The following is a 19,290-nucleotide window of genomic DNA, read 5'->3' as shown; positions in this document are numbered from 1 at the left end:
CGTAGAGAATAGAAACCATGTAAGTAGGCTTAGTAAAAGTAACATTGGGTGCAGCGACAGGAGATCTTGCCCTAGATCTGGAGCTGAGTTAACGTAAACCTTGACACAGTTGACTGCAGCTTAGCTCCAGGGCAAGCTCGGGTGCATTGCCAGTGAATGTGTGTCTTGTTGGAACTAGTGCACTAACAGGTGGCATTGAAAATTACAATAAACTCAAAATAAGGGAAACAATAATTATCACTTTTGTCTGGGTAGCCGAGTGCTTGTAATGCTCACCTTCAAATCAAAGGTTGCTGGTTCGATCCCAAGCGGAGTCGAAACTGGTTCCAGACATTAGTTATTGGCTTCATGATAAACCTGCAGACTAGGTGAATTTCCATTTACCTGGTTGGATTTTCACTAAAATATTTCTTTAAAATTATAAGATTTATGTCTTTGTTAAAAACCATCAATTTTAATGAGTACTTAGGTTTGCTGCTACAGGGACGGAAACAAGTTTGGTTTTAATTTAAATGTAGCTTAGTATTAAATAAACAATTTTGCCATATTTGACCAAAATGTACCCCTAGACAAGCAAACTATGACCGTTTATTATTTAGTACCGGGGGGCCGAGCCTTGCTTTGCTTGGTTGAAGTTGATTGGGTTTATATGTTTTGTTGTAATCCACTGAGTCAGTCAGTGTACCGGTCCGCACAACGAACGATGTAATCACTTTTGTTTAGGCCGGCCAAAAAGTATAATTTTTCAATGTTACGTGTAAATAAAAAATGTTTCGTGTGTCAGTGTATGTGTATATGTGAACTTCAACGGTGACCAATGCTATAAACAGTAATTAACAAGACAGAAAATTTGACAATGGGGCTGTTGGCCCCGAAACTATAGTCATTTAAAAGACGACTTGGATTGAGGACGTATACAAGGTATTTAACCTATTATTATTATCAACATAGTTACTTAGCAACCCATAAGGCCAATGTTAAATTTTTAAATGTCAAACCAGTTAGCGAAATACAAATTTTCCTGATGTGGTGGCTGTCACCAATCACGTTTTTAGGGCTATAAATACCTAATTACTGGCAGGACCACGTCAATCATGTTTGCTCAAAGATAAATTCAGGGATATTTGCTTTGAAAAAGATGTCATATCTATGTAATATCAATACTTTAAAAACAATATATCATTCTCTTGTCCATAGCCACATTTCATACGGTATATCTTTATATGGAGCTACAACTAAGAAAAATCTTAATCGAATCTTAAAATTACAGCAAAGGGCATTAAGAACAATGATGGGACTAAAAAATGATGAATGTGTTAAAATTCATTTCAAAAATTTTAAAATATTAACTGTGTTTGCCCAATACATTTTTGAAACTGCTCTCATAGCGAAAGAAAGTATTTCAGATAACGCACAATTATGCTACAATACAAGAGGAAAAGCCCTAAGAGAAAATAGTCGCAACCATCTTTTATTTTCAAATAAAAAGCCCACCTGTGCCGGAAGAAGATTTTTACGGTTTCTTCCAAATCATTTAAAACCCATTGTCAACTCAATCAAATTTAAAAACAAATTAAAAAATTATCTCATAGAAATCGCTCCCTACTACATTAAAGAGGTGTTTCCCCAATTAACCTGATTTTATTTTTAGTTTCTTAGTATTATATAAATTGTAATTTTAGCTTATAACTTTATTTACTAGGTTAGGAATCTGACACTATTCAATGTACAATGTACAATTGTTGAATAAAGATATTGAAATGAAATGAAATGAAAAATTCCAAAATATTGTCAAAATCCTCCCGCTGGATTTCAAAATTTAAATTACAGACAGACAGACAATCAGACATAGCTCGGCTTAGAGAATAGGATTCTCCATAACATGAACTATTGTTGGAGATTATCTCAAAGCCAAACTGAAGATTAAAAAATTATTTTATTACTCTGAGATAGATTGAATTTACCCTGTGAACCTCGCAAATTATGCATTGTTTATCTGTGTCCATTTCAATTATGTGATTCCTTTATATTTCAATTTCACATTATGACAAAAAAATCCAGGATCCTATGAGACTTGAGACTAGTAGTTTTTGTTGAGGACCCATGCAGAATGGATAAAGTACATGGGTTGATTTCAGCAGGGACACTTCCAAGTCTCTTGGAGATCACTCAAATAAAGGGACTTAACTTGTAATGTTAAATATTATTGGAGGGGCAGAGGAGGATTAAGGATAATTTAGGTGATACATACCTAGAGAGTATTCTACATTTTAAGGTTTGGGGTGAGCTGTTCATTGTGGGAAAGGCAACCTTGTTCACACATCCAATGGGCAGCTGCAATGTTAAAAAAATTGTTGTAAAACCAGAATCCATCTTCCTCAATAGTGATAAAATAGAAACTTTTTTTAAAGAAAAATCACTATAAGTCCTACAAAACACCTAAATCTTCAGACATTTGGGCTTGGAATTCAACAGTAATAATTTCTGCTATTAAGCTCACGTCCATACTTTAGACCTCTTAGACACAGACTGATTATAAGCCTACAACACTAGTTAGCCAGTATAAGTCAAGGTGAGTGAAAGTGTGGGTGGCACACTACCACCAGTTAATTATATACAGCATTGTAATCCAACCCCAACCAAAATAACCTTCAATTTTTATTACAGGCTTTTGGACTTAATTAAAACTAACCCATTCACAATTCCAATCCAATTTTCATGATTACATAATTAAAATTAGGACTCTGGCTACAAATTATTCCATATTGCTATATATCCTTATTTTAAAGTTTGGACCCCCTTCCCTGTGCTGATTATAACCATAAACATTAAGTTTACACATTGAGGTAGTCTATACAAAACTTAAACTTCATGGTTAAGAAAATGATTTCACATTTTTGACAGTTGACAGTTGTAGGTTGTTGCCAACAACCCCAGGAAATATTTTAAAATAGAGCTAAAAAATTGGAAAACAATTTTTTTTATTAGTTAGAATGGAGTGAAATAGTCTGTGTGGATTTTTCTCAGGAACATTTTTATCCAAACCTAATAATCAAGGTAGATGCCTCCAGTTTTGAACCATCATTAAGTACTGGCTTCTCTCAGGATTGATAAGATAAGATAATATTTTATTTCCAAAAATAGCAATATCAATTATACATAGTGGTTGAAAAGATCACGCAGGAAAAAATCCCCACAAAGACTGTTCATCTTTGTGTGTGTGGGAGTCTTAATCCAAAACTCACCACTTCACAAAATACACAATAGAGGTCGTGCGGAACGAGGTGAAGCGTGAGATTTTCGGTGGGAACGTTCTAAAGCGGGGAAATCCATGGTGGGGGTAGGAGACGAGCCGATCGTCGCCTCGCATAGCAAAACTTCCCCCGCCACACCACTATTCCCCTCCAAGCTTCACCTCGTTCCGTACGACCTCTAAATTTTTTTTATTTAGCGTAAATAAAAAGACTTAAATAAATATTTACAATTACTAATCTTATAAGTATAAAAGAGGATGTTTGTATGTTTGTTTGTTTGGCAGTGATAAACTCAGACACCGCTGAACCGATTGCCACAAAACTTGGTACATACGTGTAGAATGTCATGGAATAGGTTTATACACCATCAATTTCGTGATCCGTCCAATCGGCTCCGCCCCAGTGGCTCTGGAGTTTCCCATGTTAACCTTATGAGAAATGGAATTAATGAATCTTAACAGCGGTTTCAATTAAACAAGTTGGTTCTGTTCTATGATGTTCAATATAGCATTAAAGTTACAAGGATTACCAACAGGGTGCAGCACTATTATTTCTTTTACATATATGACAACAGCTAATTTGCAAACAAAAGGTGAGTGAGCGTAGCGAACGAACTTCAACCTGGAGGCGAGTTAGCGTAGCGAACGAGCTAACCTGAAGGCAAGTGAGCGTAGCGAACGAGCTAACCTGAAGGCAAGTGAGCGCAGCGAACGAGCTCCAACCTAAAGGTGAGTGAGCGTAGCGAACGAGCTCCAACCTAAAGGTGAGTGAGCGTAGCGAACAAACTTCAACCAGGACGTGATTGAGCCATGCGAACGAGATCATCTTGAAAATTAAGAAGTTAAACGGGGCAAAGCCCGCGGGATTATAAATAGTCAAAGGCAAGACAACGTCTGCCGGGTTCAGCTAGTAAGAAATAAAATAAACAATATCAGCAATCTTACACATACTTTTTCCCATTAGCTTGTCAACAACCTTCAACAAGGGTAAGCGGTGGGAGTACTACGAATAATTATGATTTTTTTAGAGACTATAAAATATTGTTACAATGACGAATCACCTGTCTGAATATGAGATTATTGGAAAATAAATAAAATAAATTTATAGGAAATAAACATAAGTTACAATAACTTTTGATCCATAATATTTACAGGAATGGGATTTGTACCATTTTGATCAAAACAGGGTTTTTTCTAAAATCCGATTTGTTGTTATTTTAAATGGGAAAATAACATTAAGTTATATAATAACTTTTGAACCGAAATTTTTACAGGAATGGGATCTGTAGGCCTACCATTTTGTACAATGTATAGGGGGAGAAAGTAAAATAACTAATAGAGCAAAAGCTAATATTGCATAGAAGATTAACAAATTTGATAAAATTGAACGAGGCTGCCATTATTGAAGTGATTTGGACATAAACAACTAATACTAGAGATTAAATTTTTCTATACGATTTTTTCTCATGTCCTATACTGGGATCTGATGAGCTCTTCGGCAGCATCATCTCTCAGTCCCAGAAGCCATTGAACTAGTGCTACAAATATAAATGCTCAGTTACAGTTTCATATTCATGCAGGGAAATGCAGGTAGGTAACATTTCCCTAACCAACAATTAGTGTCTTCAAATGTGATTTATAACTATTGACTCCTCAAACTGCAATCTAATCTGTATTTCAATCTACAGGGTCGATCTTTATGGCAATTAATAAAGCTGGAAGTATATTACACATTTTTGGGATCTTAGAAGAGAATTAGAGAAGTTTTAGAGATTTAAAAAAACAAAAAAGCTCAAAGAAGAGGGTAGCTTTTAGTTGAATATTTTAGTGAAGTCAACCTAAGCAGTCTTAGGTGCTGTATCCCTAGTCAGGAGTACCATATAGATTGACGATTTGAATCTAATCTCAATCACAGGGGCATATTTGTATTATATATAGCCCCCACCCAGCACCTCACACCACCAGAGAGGCCCCTCTATTCTCATTAGTCAGTGGCTGGAGCTTAAGGGGTTTAGAAATAAACGTGGCATAACTTCAATGAAATTGACACTCTACAATCCATATGGTAAAAAATAGACCTAGGATGCTAGGAAACTAGCTTACAATTAATTACCATTTACTTTTTATTATAATAAAAGGGACTGTGGGTCAGACTTCTTCACCTCTGGTGGATTAAAAAATTTTACCACCCTTTGACAAGGAAAAAAATCATTGAATGTCAAAATTAAGTTGTTTTGGAAACTATTCATTTAAAAACAAATAAATCGTTATACCTAAAAATAAGCTTTACCTTCGTCACTGCAGCTCAAATTCTTGTGGTGTAACTATGTTACGGCCGTTTCGGCATTACAATGCCATCGTCAGACTACAAATACCCCCGCCGCAGCTAACCTGCCGTCTAAGCGAATTTCCATTTGTCTGAATTGATTTTCAATTGATCTATTTAAATAACATTAGGTTTAACGAGTACCTAGGTTTGCTGCTACAAGGAAACTAATAAAGTACGTGTTTTAAGTAAAATAAGTATTGCTTAGTATAAAATGAATATATTTGCCAAGTTTGATCAAAATATATCCATAAACAAGCAAACTACAACATTTTACAATATTCTTAATAAGAATAACATGGGAATTTTAAATTTACCATTTTTTTAGTTTTCTCCGTAACCAATAACTGTACAAAAACACTTTGATATACTGAATTGTTTGTTTTTTAAAGCTCTTTAAGAAGGTTTAGAGAAAAATTGGGAAATTTTGTGTATTGAGGGTCAAAAGTGAGAAAAACCAATTTTTACCCCATAAAACCCCCCATAAAACCCTGTTCCCATGATCCGATCATGCTGGATCGCGAACTCATTCAAGTTTATCCCGCCTTACACCTTCAAACCAAATTTCATCAAAATCGGATAAAAATTACTCAAGTTATCGTGTTCACGGACACATATATATATATATAAATCTATATATATATATATATATACATACTAGCTGACCCGGCGAACTTCGTATCGCCTAAGTTATAGGTTTCCCCTAAGACAGACCGATGAAAAGAAAGTACCATTACATTTAATATTCAAGATGATCTCGTTCGCATCGCTCAATCACGTCCTGGTTGAAGTTCGTTCGCTACGCTCACTCACCTTTGGGTTGGAGCTCGTTCGCTGCGCTCACTTGCCTTTAGGTTGGAGCTCGTTCGCTACGCTCACTCGCCTCCAGGTTGGAGTTCGTTCGCTACGCTCACTCACCTTTTGGTTGCAAATTAGCTGTTGTCATAAATGTAAAAGAAATAATAGTGCTGCACCCTGTTGGTAATCCTTGTAACTTTAATGCTATTGAACATCATAGAACAGAACCAGCTTGTTTAATTGAAACAGCTGTTAAGATTCATTAATTCCATTTCTCATAAGGTTAACATGGGAAACTCCAGAGCCACTGGGGCGGAGCCCTTTTAATAATTTCGAAACGGGAAATAGTTTACGTCCGATTCGCATACCTACAGAATTTACACACCAAATTTCATAACGATCGGTGAAGTCGTTCCGGAGGAGTTTGCAGACAAACACTGTGACACGAGAATTTTATATATTAGATATAAAAATTTGAACGAATGGTGTTTTTGGCCTCTGGGGACACCAAAATGAAAAAGTAAATCGGTCCCGGGCCTAAGTCTTACCATGAGACCTACGGTAATAGCTACTTCCCTATAGGGAAATTCGCTAAAACACAAACTCAGCTGAAGTAGCGTCGTTGAAGTTTAAACACGTAAGTTACATACGAACAATACTATACATTTAAAATATTTACAAAAACCGAACAGGCCTGTCGTACTAACGGGTGACATGTTCCCGTTCCGAGCAAAAACCACTGGAAGATTTCTATGTCGAGCCCGGTGTGGTGGCGTTATCAGTTGAACTTTGTACTCCTGGCTTCTTGTTCCTTTTCTGATTTAAAATGCTATTGAATATGAAGTGTGACTTGTACTGTAGTTTGTCGTTTAAAATTATATCGTCCAAATTATTTTCGGTGTAAGCTTTGTAAATTTCATACTCTTCTAGGGTGTCCAGTCTATTGCCTTTCTTACTTGTGTGGAGTATTTCTAAGCTAGTGTTCAGATCGTTCATGTTGTGATTTTTGTCAACCAAGTGTTGTGCAAACGATGACTTTTGTTTGTCGGCTCTAGGAAATGGATGGTGCTCTTTGTATCTGGTTTTGAATGAACGTCCAGTCTTTCCTATGTAGTAGCTCGGGCAACTTGCACAATTAATCTTATACACACCTGACTCTTCACCTTTATCAATTACGCCACTTGAAACATTCAATTTGTTAATTGTTTTGTTGTTAGTCCTAAAAGTCAATTGAATGTCGTGTTTCTTCAGCTCCTTCGTGAGCGTGTGTTGAATGGAATGGGAGTATTCCACACATACATACTTTTACTTTCCTTTTGTACATAATTATCTCCTGGCCTTTTGTTTTTCTTTTTAGCTATCAGTCTATCAATCATGTTACTTTTATAACCATTAGCTATGGCTATATGTTTAATTATATTAAGTTCTTTATTATAATTGTTGTCCGACAACGGTACATTCAACAACCTATACACCATACTGTATACACCTAGAAGAGTATGAAATTTACAAAGCTTACACCGAAAATAATTTGGACGATATAATTTTAAACGACAAACTACAGTACAAGTCACACTTCATATTCAATAGCATTTTAAATCAGAAAAGGAACAAGAAGCCAGGAGTACAAAGTTCAACTGATAACGCCACCACACCGGGCTCGACATAGAAATCTTCCAGTGGTTTTTGCTCGGAACGGGAACATGTCACCCGTTAGTACGACAGGCCTGTTCGGTTTTTGTAAATATTTTAAATGTATAGTATTGTTCGTATGTGTTACGTGTTTAAACTTCAACAACGCTACTTCAGCTGAGTTTGTGTTTTTGTAGTCTGACGATGGCATTGTAATGCCGAAACGGCCGTAACATAGTTACACCACAAGAATTTGAGCTGCAGTGACGAAGGTAAAGCCTATTTTTAGTTATTATACAGCTCAGGGGCTAAAACATGGATTTTAAATCGTTATAGGTCAATTTGTCAATTAGTCAATTTGAACAACAAGCAAAATCATGAACATCTACTACAATTACAGAAAAATAGTTAACATATTCTGCAATTATGAAGACATCATCATACCCGGTGATCGTAGTGAAATCACAAGTTCCATCCCACACATGGAATTTTCCATTTTTAAAAAGGTTAGCAGACATTTTATAACCTTAAATTTGCAAGCCTACATGGGCTTTGGACTGTGCATAGAACATGTCCAGCAAAGCAAGGTAAGTTGGTGGCTCAGTCAATAGCGAGACGGACTACAAATCCATGGCAGCATTGTCGTGGTTGTGCGTCCTGGTGATGGCCATTATATTTTATCCATGCAGTCGTTTCTTTTACTTTGCTGGCACACCTCTCGTTTTGCTGGATACATTCCAGGCACAGGCCCGTGGCCTTTGAGAACCGGCAAACTCAAGGTTAAGAGGTTGCTGACCTTTAAAAAAAGAACGGGAACAGAACAAAAATAAACTGAAATGATAAATTTCCCTAGGTGTCAGCACTGAGGCGAGAACTAAATCAATGCCTTAGTTCCACAGTACCTCGCATTATGGACCATGGATTGAGCCATCGAAACACCCACTCATAATCCCCATATTATGTGTTCTAACTTAACCTTGACAGTCAATATATTCATTTGTGATCAACTGTTATACTGTGTTTACTAGGAGAAGTTCTTTGGTGGTTCTCGTTTTCTCATTAATTGCGATTTAATAGCCCTACAAAGGTTTATTTTAATTCACATCAACAATTAAAACGTAGTGAAAATAAAATAACAAGACTTAAATACAGTATTATGGTTTTCTATTTCAAGGTTAACTTACTTACCTCATACCTTTGACAGTTACAAAAAAGGTTATTTACAGGAAATGTGGATTAAAACAAAACAGAACAACCATGAATGTGTTTAATAATTACAATAAGTAACATAACATACACTTTCATTTATGAAAATTGCAATAAAATTAATATAATTTCATTATGCAACAAATAACAATACTGACCAAAGTATTATACGAATATACAAAAGCCAGGTTATGATTTTGTGATGGTTTAATAAATAATGACTTGGATGAACTCATACAAAGTCTAGCCGGAACTAGACGTCTTTACACAAGTTACAATTCCACTCTCACCCAAGGAAATCTAAAAGATTATTTAGAACAACTGTTATGTTGTTCCCTTCAATATAATTCCACCTGTAATTGTATTCATTCACAATTTGACTCCAGCATAAGCGGTGTTATACGATATAAATTATTGTGCAAAAAGTTAAAAACTGATAAAAATATATTAAAAATGATCATTACAGTGCTACTTAAAAAACAGTATAAAACAGGAATACGGAGCTTGGAATCAAAACAAATTTTATCACCAACGATTCGAGTGCATACAAAAAAGCGTCAACAGTTATTTACATAACATTTATAACATCGTCACAGCTCTTCAGAGCAAAAATATATTAGTATCTCTTTATATACATAAAGGTGCTTGGTGGTTAGAAGCACGACGATTAACAATAATTACAACCCTCGCAATTTACAGGTAAATATGATCCCGACCAACGTTGGTGGTCGACGGGTCACGACTTGCGTGGAGGTGGAGGGGGAGGCGCCAAGCTCGGCGGTGGAGGTCCGATGTTGTAGCCTGTAGCCGACAGCTTGCGCTCCTTCAGTGGTATGTTCTCGTAGATTTGCCGAGGAATGTCTTCCGGCGGTCTGAAACACAACAAACTGATGTAGCGAGGATCTCAACTACGATTATAATATTTGAAGTTTGAGGCACTCTGCAGTCTGCTACTCAGAAGTTTGTACGCTGGAATACAACATTTAAAAAAATTGAAAACATTGTAATAGAATTGTGTTTGTAAAATAATCGCCTACTGTACATTTTTTCTTAACCAAATTTGGCTTTTTGATATTATGAAAAGCAATAATAATACAAAAGTGCAAACATTCCAAACCTAGTATTAATACATTAAAAACTCAGTTAACGTTTATTTAGTTTTACAAAGGCCTAACTTTGTAAAACTAAATAAAAATATAACAGAATTTAAGGTATACAAATGTAATTGTCTAGGAAATCACTGAAAGAAATTTATTTTAAACTTATTCAAACTCAAAGAACAAATAAATTAACACTGAAGACTTAGGAAAAACTTCAATACTACTTTGAGAAAATAATGAATCTTTTTTATAACAAAAATAATTATTATTAGTGTAAAACAAGAAAAGAATTACACTAGAAGGATACTTTTTGAAATATCAATTTGCATATTTACATAGTTTTAAATAAAGTTTCTATGATACACCTATTTAATCATAATACAAATTTATGGTTTTAATCTAATTGGTTTGATTTTTACAAAAAAAAAACAAAAAAAAAAAAAACGATTTTATCACTTTGTCTTACACAGTTTTAAACATTGAATAAAATAATAAAAAATAATAAAAAATAATAATAAAATAAATAAAATTAAACTAAACTTATGCAGACCCAACTCCAATGCATTCCACCTTAAATCTAAAAATGTCAACGCATCTGTACAAAAGATACTTACTTTTTCCATGGGTGAGAATAAAATTGGGAACTCTCGAGATGAGGTGGCAGTGTGGAGCGAAGGATACAAAAACAATGATCAGACTTCTATTAGAAACTCCAAGAATATTGAGCCCTTCCTGTACAACAAATACAGTCTAGAACCTGGAAGACAGGGTGAGCAAACAAACAAAAGGTGCACCAGCCGACAACATTCCTTACTGCCTCAACCCTCCATCTATGACGGATTTACAAAAAATGTTGAGCATATTCAATGTTATTTGGATCGATTTTAGAGCACCGTAGGCCTACTATCCCAGTTTTCAATCTATAAACTGTTAGATGTCCCTAATTGGGGGTAATTTAAAACTGTGAGATCCCCTATTTTGGAACACTTTAATCATTATTAGTAAGGTTTACGTTAGGAACAATGATGTACAGTTTTTTAGTAAAATATTCTTAACCAAATTTGGGCTGTTACTAGAGTTTCTCTTTTAGTAAGATTTTATTTTTTTAATTTTTTTTACCGTTTTATAAAAGTCATAAAATTATAAATTATGATTGACATTTTAAACAAACATAAATGTTTTTAACCAGAAATATATATTGAATAGGTTTTAAAGTTAAAATTTATCTAAAGGTCAATTTGTAATCCAAACAAATGTTTCTGAATAAAATATTTGGTAGTATTTATTCAGGAGGGAATTAATTACTAAATTCAATATGTATTTACCTAATAATATACTAATTAAAATGTTACTAACTTTCAAAAGAACTATAGCTAGTCGTTGAAAAATTGTCACACAAGTTGGGATGATTTATCAAGATTCGTTATAATTTGATGAGATTGTCAATCTTAACAACTAGTTATCTGTTTTTTTTTGTGTCTGTGGTTTGTGTCATACTTTTTAAAATTTAATTTCTGTAAATTAAGAAAACACCTTAACAGACCAGACTTTAACAGAAGATTTAATCTAAAATTTAGAAAGTACGTATTATATTTTTAGATTCTTAAAAGTGATAACTGTAAGAAGTATGCAAAACCTAAAAGATCCCAACGAAATGGAAAAATTAATAAAATGAGATGTAGAATTTGAATCAATCCAATAGATGGGAGGCGTAGTAAGCAAGGTTGGTCGGCCGACATTGTAGCGTAGATGTATACCTGGGCAGGTGCACGTCGCTGGCAGCTCGCGTGGGCTGCGTCACACGACAGCTGTGTGCTACGGGCGTTGTAAGTGACGTGGTGCTGCGCGACAACGTCATGGTCGGCGAAACGCTCACTTCACTGCTGTACCTGATATTGGTGTACTCACGACCCAGCTGAAGGCTCTTCTGCGACAAACGTGGAACATGTCAGGAGTCAAACATTAAATGTCAGAGGTCAAAAGTAAAATAAGTCACAAGTCAAACACGGGAAACAGAAGGGTGAAATAAGCTGTTCCCACAGAATAATCAGTTTTCTGAATCGCCTACTTTGGTTGAAATCATATTTTTCTACAGTAACGGCAAATTAATGTCCAGTTTAGTTTTAAATTCTTGACCCTTTTCTGCATTTTTAGAAGACCATACCCTTCAAGAATAATGAGGGAATCCAGGGGACCTCCCAGAGAAAATTCGTTATTTTTTCTTATGTTATTTTTTTGTGATACTTTTAATGCCTAGATTTAGGTGACACTGTTCTCTGTCTAGATTTTAAGTCACAGCCATTTTTTTGATAACTTACCTGTTCGGCTTGCATCCGCTGAGACACAGTCTGTATGTAGTGTTGCACAGCCAGATAGACAAACTTGTACTGTGCCTCTGTCTGGACCATGCCTGACCTCTGGGACCTCACCATCTGTATGGTCCTCTGGATGTCTATCTCACAGTCTAGACCTACAGCAATGGAGGTGATCAAGATACACAGCCTAGGAAATGCTAATAGTGATAAAGTACTGCAGCTAACCTCCGTTCCACATTTACTGTGCATTATATGACGAACATAACCCATGTAGAGTATTTCAACAGAATCTCAGTGAGCTATTCTTAAATCGCCAAGACCTGCAAACTCTTTAACTTTTTTGTTTTTTCTTAAACTTTTACTAACTAATTTTGACTGTTCTAAAAACATTCAAATAAGTCAAAATCTCAAAAAAAAAAACATGAAGGTACAAAAATAAGTAAAATCATAGACTAAGCCACACAAGTAGACTCCTCATCCCATTGTAAATTTTGAAGCTTGTTTTTTGCGTCTAGTTCATGTACGTCCACACTGATCGCTAGTGTACACAAAATTTAGTTTCTATTATTTTAGGGTTATTTTCATGATTTGTGCTTTTCTATTTGGTTATATAACTGGGAGACCAGTTATTGTTTATGATTATATCGTTTTATTAGGTTAAACGAGGTTTTAAATGACTGCAATAACAAGAAACAAATTGTAAACAAAACATAACCTCTATAGTTGGACGTACAGAACTAACAATAAAATTGGCTTCAGCTGTTCCATTAGGATGACTAATCTACTAAGGGAGTATGATTTATCCATGGTAAAATGCTCTCATGAGCGCCCACACAAGGGCAGCAACAAGGACAGTTGATGCAACTAGCATTACAGTAAAGGACAAAGGTTATGTTTCCCGAAATGACAATAGTAAAACTACCTCCAATGTGACCTGTACTGAACATGAAATTGAGTTTACCTACAAATCGAATTCACTTAAATTCAGTTTAAAGTTCTGTCGCCCTAGTTTACATCCTTAACCAATGTATAATCAATTCTATTCACAAAACTAGTAATTTTGTTCTTCCTGTTTATCACAAGTAATCAAGATACCATCACCCATCAGACGAGATGGAAAGATTTTATTGAATAAACTATTCACAGTTTTCTGCTTGAACTGTCATTATAATCAATCAGTGTGGTGGTTTATTTTCCTTACCCTGACGCTTGATCTGGTCAAGGATCATGTCTATGACGATGAACGTCCCGGTACGACCGATGCCTGCGCTGCAGTGGACCAGTACAGGGCCTGCGCCAGGTATACTCTCCTGTCTGGCGTTGACATCGTGCAGGAAGTTCAACACACAGCCTGGGTCAGCTGGCACACCGTGGTCTGGCCATGCCTACACAGATATCATGTTAGAATAAGTCATGAGGATGAGAGAATTTCAGTTTCAAAAGCTAACCTGTAGGGGAAATAAGTGGCAGAAGTAATTCAGTGGCTTAGTCGATAGGGTGCGATACAAAACCAAAGCAGGGTTATCAGATATTTGTGATCCAGTGCCACCAAAAAAATTTTCTTTTATTGTATCTGCTCACCTCTTGTTATGCTTGATAAATTCCACACAACTGGCCTACTAGGAAGGGAAAAGTAAGGCTAAAAAGAATAAAATCAGCCAAGAAATTTATTTCTGAAAAGTATTCACTACTAATTCTAATAAATGTTACGAGTTGGACAAAATTGGAGGATTTTTCAATTTTTTCTGCATTGAAGTTTTTTAATGATAGCACATTTAGCCTAATAGCAAGGTACGGTACTCATTAGAATGAAAGAATGCATGGCCATTACACAGGCACTGGGCAGTTATAAGGTTAATGTTCCAAAATGGTGCCACAAAACAGTATTAAAAATGGCCGAATTTGCTCTACTATAGCAAAAAACTACTATTTCTTAACTTCATGTACTCTGTTTATACAGTCACATATTTTGTTAAGAGTGTATCCAGGTAATTCTATTGTGTCATAATACCATTCATATTGGTGTTTGGCTATGGAAATTCTTAAGTTAAGATACATGTATCTACAGTTGATAAAATGTAAGGCAACTGACAAACTGGCGATACTGTTAATGCCATCTAGAAGATACCACAGAGAAATTAGGTACAGAAAAAAACCTTCAATTGTACACTTAAAGTGGCAAAGTCCAACATTGTCCTCTCGCCATCATGTACTACAACCTTCACAGTGGAGAAAGACCCTGTGCCCTTTGCGATAGGAATTTCTACCCAGTGCTTGCCACTCAGGTTCTTCCTAGCTTGTCACAAGTATATTTCCAGCACAACATACTAGAGCTCAAGGCACAATGATGTCCCACAATCAAGTTTCCTCTGCACGTTACTTCTCTGTGGTACTGTTTTTGTTTTAGATCAACCAAGACGCAAGTTACCTGGAAGTGGTAGTGATAGACGACCCTGTCTTCCTCCTGGTATGTGACCAGGAACTCCCGCAGAGTGTAGTCTGCCGTGGAGGATTGTGAGAGGTTCTTCACTGTCACCTGGTCATACTCCTTGGACTCACCTTCCTCTGGCCAATATCTCGCACATTTGTTCTGAGAAAAGAGTTCACAAGTTGAAGTTAGCTCTTGAACACTCGTCACAGCTAGAACTATGGACTCAAAATTCCTAAATCCTCCATCATTGGAATCTATAGTGCAATTATAGGGCTTGCATTCAAATCTGGAGTTGCTGGCTCAATCCCTATCGCAATAATTTCTGAATTCTGGTGCTATTTGCTATGAGCTTAGAATAAATGATGTTTTTTGAAAGGTTGACATAAAGAACCTGGGAAAATATAAAAATTTACAATGGCCTTTAAACATATTATAATAAAGTAACATAAGCAACACTATTTGATAGGATAATATTTACCTAGCACTGTTGCTATTCCAATACTAAATTACAGTAATAAAAAGGTTATTTATTTTTCATTTATGGGCATGAAACTGGTTATTTTAGATCTACTAACTAAAACATCTACCATTTGAATTTGCCAAGATTGAAAAATCAAATTCTGATACTGAAGGCGCTAGTGTAATGTAGGTAAACCTTGTGTCTACTATTCAGGTTGTTTTGACTTCTCACAGATAAGTTATGTGTGTGTCAACGCGCAGTGTACAAAAGCTTATGAAGAACATTCCATTGAGGATAAGCCTTCCTTTTATTACACTATTTATAAGTAGAATCCACTCTCAGAGAGCTCTATCACTGAGTAAACTCTATCGTACAGTACAGAGGGTCAACTACCTTGCCACGTTCCATCTCCTTGGTGGTCATGACGATGACTCTGGTGTTCTCCTGGACCACCATCTGCCAGAAGTGAGGGGTTGTAGCTGGCAGACAGCCTTGAGTGGCGAGGTACACTCTCTGAGGCCACTCACTGTCCTCTTCCGTCTGTAGACAGACATAAGAATGAAAATAAGAATCTTTATTTGTCTTTTGAACACATTACAATTCACCACTCTTCTCTTGTGTCTATAAGGGAGAATTCACTGTCTTTTAAAAAATACAAATAATAAAAGGATGTAGGGGTCTGCAGGTCTTCGACGAAATTTTCAAGTAGGTCCGGGAGCGTGGGTTGTGTCATTTACTTTAGAGGTATGTGAGCGTTTGGATTTTCAAGCCGATCAAAATATAGTGTTTGCAGAGACCAAAATTTCTGAATTTTACAATATCTCTGTGATTTATGTTTTAAAATTAACTGGGAATTTTTAATGTATTAATTAGCCAGACAAGAGTTAATCAAACCATTGTGATTTAGTTCCATACCACAACAAAGACTTATGACAATGGTTGTAAGCTTCAGCTATAACATTAAATTAGAACCTTCGTACTGCATGATGGTTACAATACAGACCATTCTCATTAAACACACTAATTTTTAATTATATACATCAAAACGCCCAGTAGGTAGACCTACCACATGGTTATATTTGCATTCAATAGCAGAATTTACCTTTATTTGCTTGGAAGTAAATACTGTGGTTAATACTAACCAAGGCTGTTAGGAAATTAATCGTTCAAAACTATAACAATGATTAAATAAAAAAAAAAACATATTGTAAAAATACCTTGATGTAATTGGCGTTGATGTAGTCTGACCCTGGAGTGTTAGGATCGACATCTCTCAGCTTCACTCTTGTATGGTCAACTGTAAACAATTACAGATGTTAAATTTGAAAGAAACTTAAAAGAGAATTAATAACCTATAAACAATATGAGGAAAATGGTTGATAAGGGGCCACAAATATTTGGAAATCATCAACCAAATAATAATACTTTAAGCAAAGTTATTAATTATGTCTCCCTACCCTACTCTACTTTTCATCCTTAAACGACAAACTAGCGCTGTTTGATTGATACCACCTGGCTGCGTTCTTTACTCATGAATCAGATTCAAGAAATAATACACCTACATACCTATATACCTATATTTGAAAGTTTGTGTATTCAACATACTACAAGATATTAAAAATTCATGACATGAAAGATTTATTACATAGTAATCAATTTTACGGCCTTGTATATCTTTTTATGAAAAAATAGGTTTCCTCAGTAGGGAAATTTACTGTTTCCTGTACAAGTAGACACATAAAAATAAAATCAACAATATATTTATTTATTTTGTTTTGACGTGACCCAAGCTCTGATAATTTATTTTGTGCTTGCAAAAAACCTATTTAACACCATTTTGTTTATAACAAACAATATGAGGTACAACCGTAGGTAAGGAGTTTGAGTTTACAAATTGTTTTCACTCTTCAGGTTAGTTATAAAAAAGCAAAGCTAGTACAAACATATTTACTGACCCAAAAATTTGCCACCCTAGGTTGTAACCTGAACAGCTCTTTAGAAAACCAAGCAAAATCATATAAACTCCAAAAAAAAAAAAAAAATTAAAAGTGTATTTAACATTTTATACACGGTTATCACAAGAGTTTAAGGCTACAATTTGTTGAAATGGCAAACTTAACGTTTAGAAAAACATCTTGTAGGTTACATCCATCTTTACTGACAGTAATGCAGCATGCAGGTATACTTACATGGAAGGATATTCTTGTATCTGTTCTTGTTTCTGTTCTCAGGTTTCTGTCCCTCCTTGCGAGACAGCAGGTGTTTACATTCCTGTTGTTGCAACGACTCAAACTCTTCCCAGAACCCTGCTTTTCCGGTCAGCTGGGCATTCTCTTTCTGGAACAACAAAAACCTTCTTCAAATGTGCGTTGGATAAGAGCATGGATTTTGGACTAGTAAGAGACTCCTTATGCTGTAAAATCCTGTTTTGACAAGTTATTTATTCTGATAAAGAGTTGTTTTAACCTTATTTTAGGTTAGTTATATTACAGTGGGTTTTATTATTGCTTTTTGGATACTAAATACATTTAACAATCATAGTCAGCTGTAGTAAATTCTTTATAGTTAAATGAACTACTCGCAGTGTGTGCTTTTTTCAAAAATATTTTTCTTCCATGGTTTTTGATACAACACTAACTTAGTTGATGTGAGATTAAAACAAACTAAACAAATCTTTCATAAAAAATGTAACAGTTTTTATGTGAGAACAATACATTGAAAATTCAAAATTAAAATACTGTGCAAACAATATAAACCCAAGGCAGAGTATGTATGTAACGGATGGAAAAAAGCTATTTAGATTTTCAGCAAGTTTCCTCGTACTTACAAAACTGTAAAACTAACTTGCACAAGTCAATTGAATAACTACTTAGATGAGTAAATGAAAATATCCATTCATACTTCTAAAAAAAGTTACAAAAATTATGCTACTTCAACAATAAGATAGTTAGTTTACGGTTTTGGCATTACAACTTTGGCTTTCTTCCCAAATCCATATCGCATAAATTATCTGTTCCTTTTTTAAATGACATGGTTCTTAGTTTTGAACATTGTTGGAAATGACCCCTAGAAACAGCTGCTGTCAGATTAATTGGCACTCTAAACATCATGAGATGGAACAATACTATTTGTGTCAGTCCTAAATACCACAATTTAGGTTGACTGGCAAATTCATCCTAGATTCCTACAGTAAAACTTACATGACATTTCGGTTTGTTTTGTTTTTCAATCAATTTGCATAGAGTGAAAACATTTTAGTGAATTTACCAGCCAGAAAAAGGTTTTAGGACAAACGCGTTAAAATAGTACAAGTACGGTAGTAGTAGTAGTAGTGTGTTTTAATGCTTAGATCCAAAAATTTTATATGCAGAAGAATCATACCTCAAGCCATAAACAAATTAATGAAGAATATTGACACTTTAGTTTTTGAAAATCACATTTTTAAAGATTTGCAAATTTAAGCAAGATTAGAACCAATTTAATTTCCTTGTGGAGTTGTGGAAGTTATATTATACCTATTTTAGTTGATGATTATTGTGTTATATTACTTACAAAATAATAATTTTTTACAGCTTGTGAGTTTTAAATTCTTTTTCTTTGCAAGTTCAAGACTTTCCACTACACTTAGACAATAGGCAATAGACAAGAATCTTGATTGGTGATTTCATCAAGTAATACAATGGCCTCAGAGAGTATAACTTAATTTTGAGAAACATCTATCTATTTAAGATTATTTTTCATTTCATCCTATGAGAACGGGAAAATGCAA

At 35.0% G+C, this 19,290-nt stretch overlaps 1 protein-coding gene across 6 annotated transcripts in view; it reads right to left on the bottom strand.

The window, feature by feature from the left end:
- Positions 1–9,262: 9,262 nt before the first annotated feature.
- LOC128992334 (tyrosine-protein phosphatase non-receptor type 11-like) overlaps positions 9,263–19,290 on the bottom strand; it is a 139,174-nt gene continuing 129,146 nt past the window's right edge. For 4 of the 6 annotated variants that reach the window (XM_054415867.1, XM_054415870.1, XM_054415871.1 and 1 more), the window contains 8 exons: positions 17,711–17,858; positions 16,739–16,818; positions 15,915–16,061; positions 15,059–15,220; positions 13,832–14,015; positions 12,634–12,785; positions 12,073–12,242; positions 9,263–10,087 (listed from right to left, as the gene is read on the bottom strand). In XM_054415867.1, coding sequence (XP_054271842.1) covers positions 9,952–10,087; positions 12,073–12,242; positions 12,634–12,785; positions 13,832–14,015; positions 15,059–15,220; positions 15,915–16,061; positions 16,739–16,818; positions 17,711–17,858 — 1,179 coding nt within the window. In that variant the 3' untranslated portion in view covers positions 9,263–9,951. Of the gene's footprint in view, positions 10,088–10,929; positions 11,048–12,072; positions 12,243–12,633; positions 12,786–13,831; positions 14,016–15,058; positions 15,221–15,914; positions 16,062–16,738; positions 16,819–17,710; positions 17,859–19,290 lie in introns of all 6 variants that reach the window. The other 2 variants (XR_008490708.1, XM_054415868.1) reach the window with 2 other exon arrangements.

The sequence above is a fragment of the Macrosteles quadrilineatus genome, unplaced genomic scaffold (assembly GCF_028750875.1).
Source record: "Macrosteles quadrilineatus isolate MER2022 unplaced genomic scaffold, UCM_ALF_1.0 Scaffold_4__1_contigs__length_99947679, whole genome shotgun sequence".
Lineage (NCBI taxonomy): Eukaryota > Metazoa > Arthropoda > Insecta > Hemiptera > Cicadellidae > Macrosteles > Macrosteles quadrilineatus.
The sequence above is the reverse complement of the archived record's forward strand: the minus strand, read 5'-3'. Positions and strand labels throughout refer to the sequence as shown.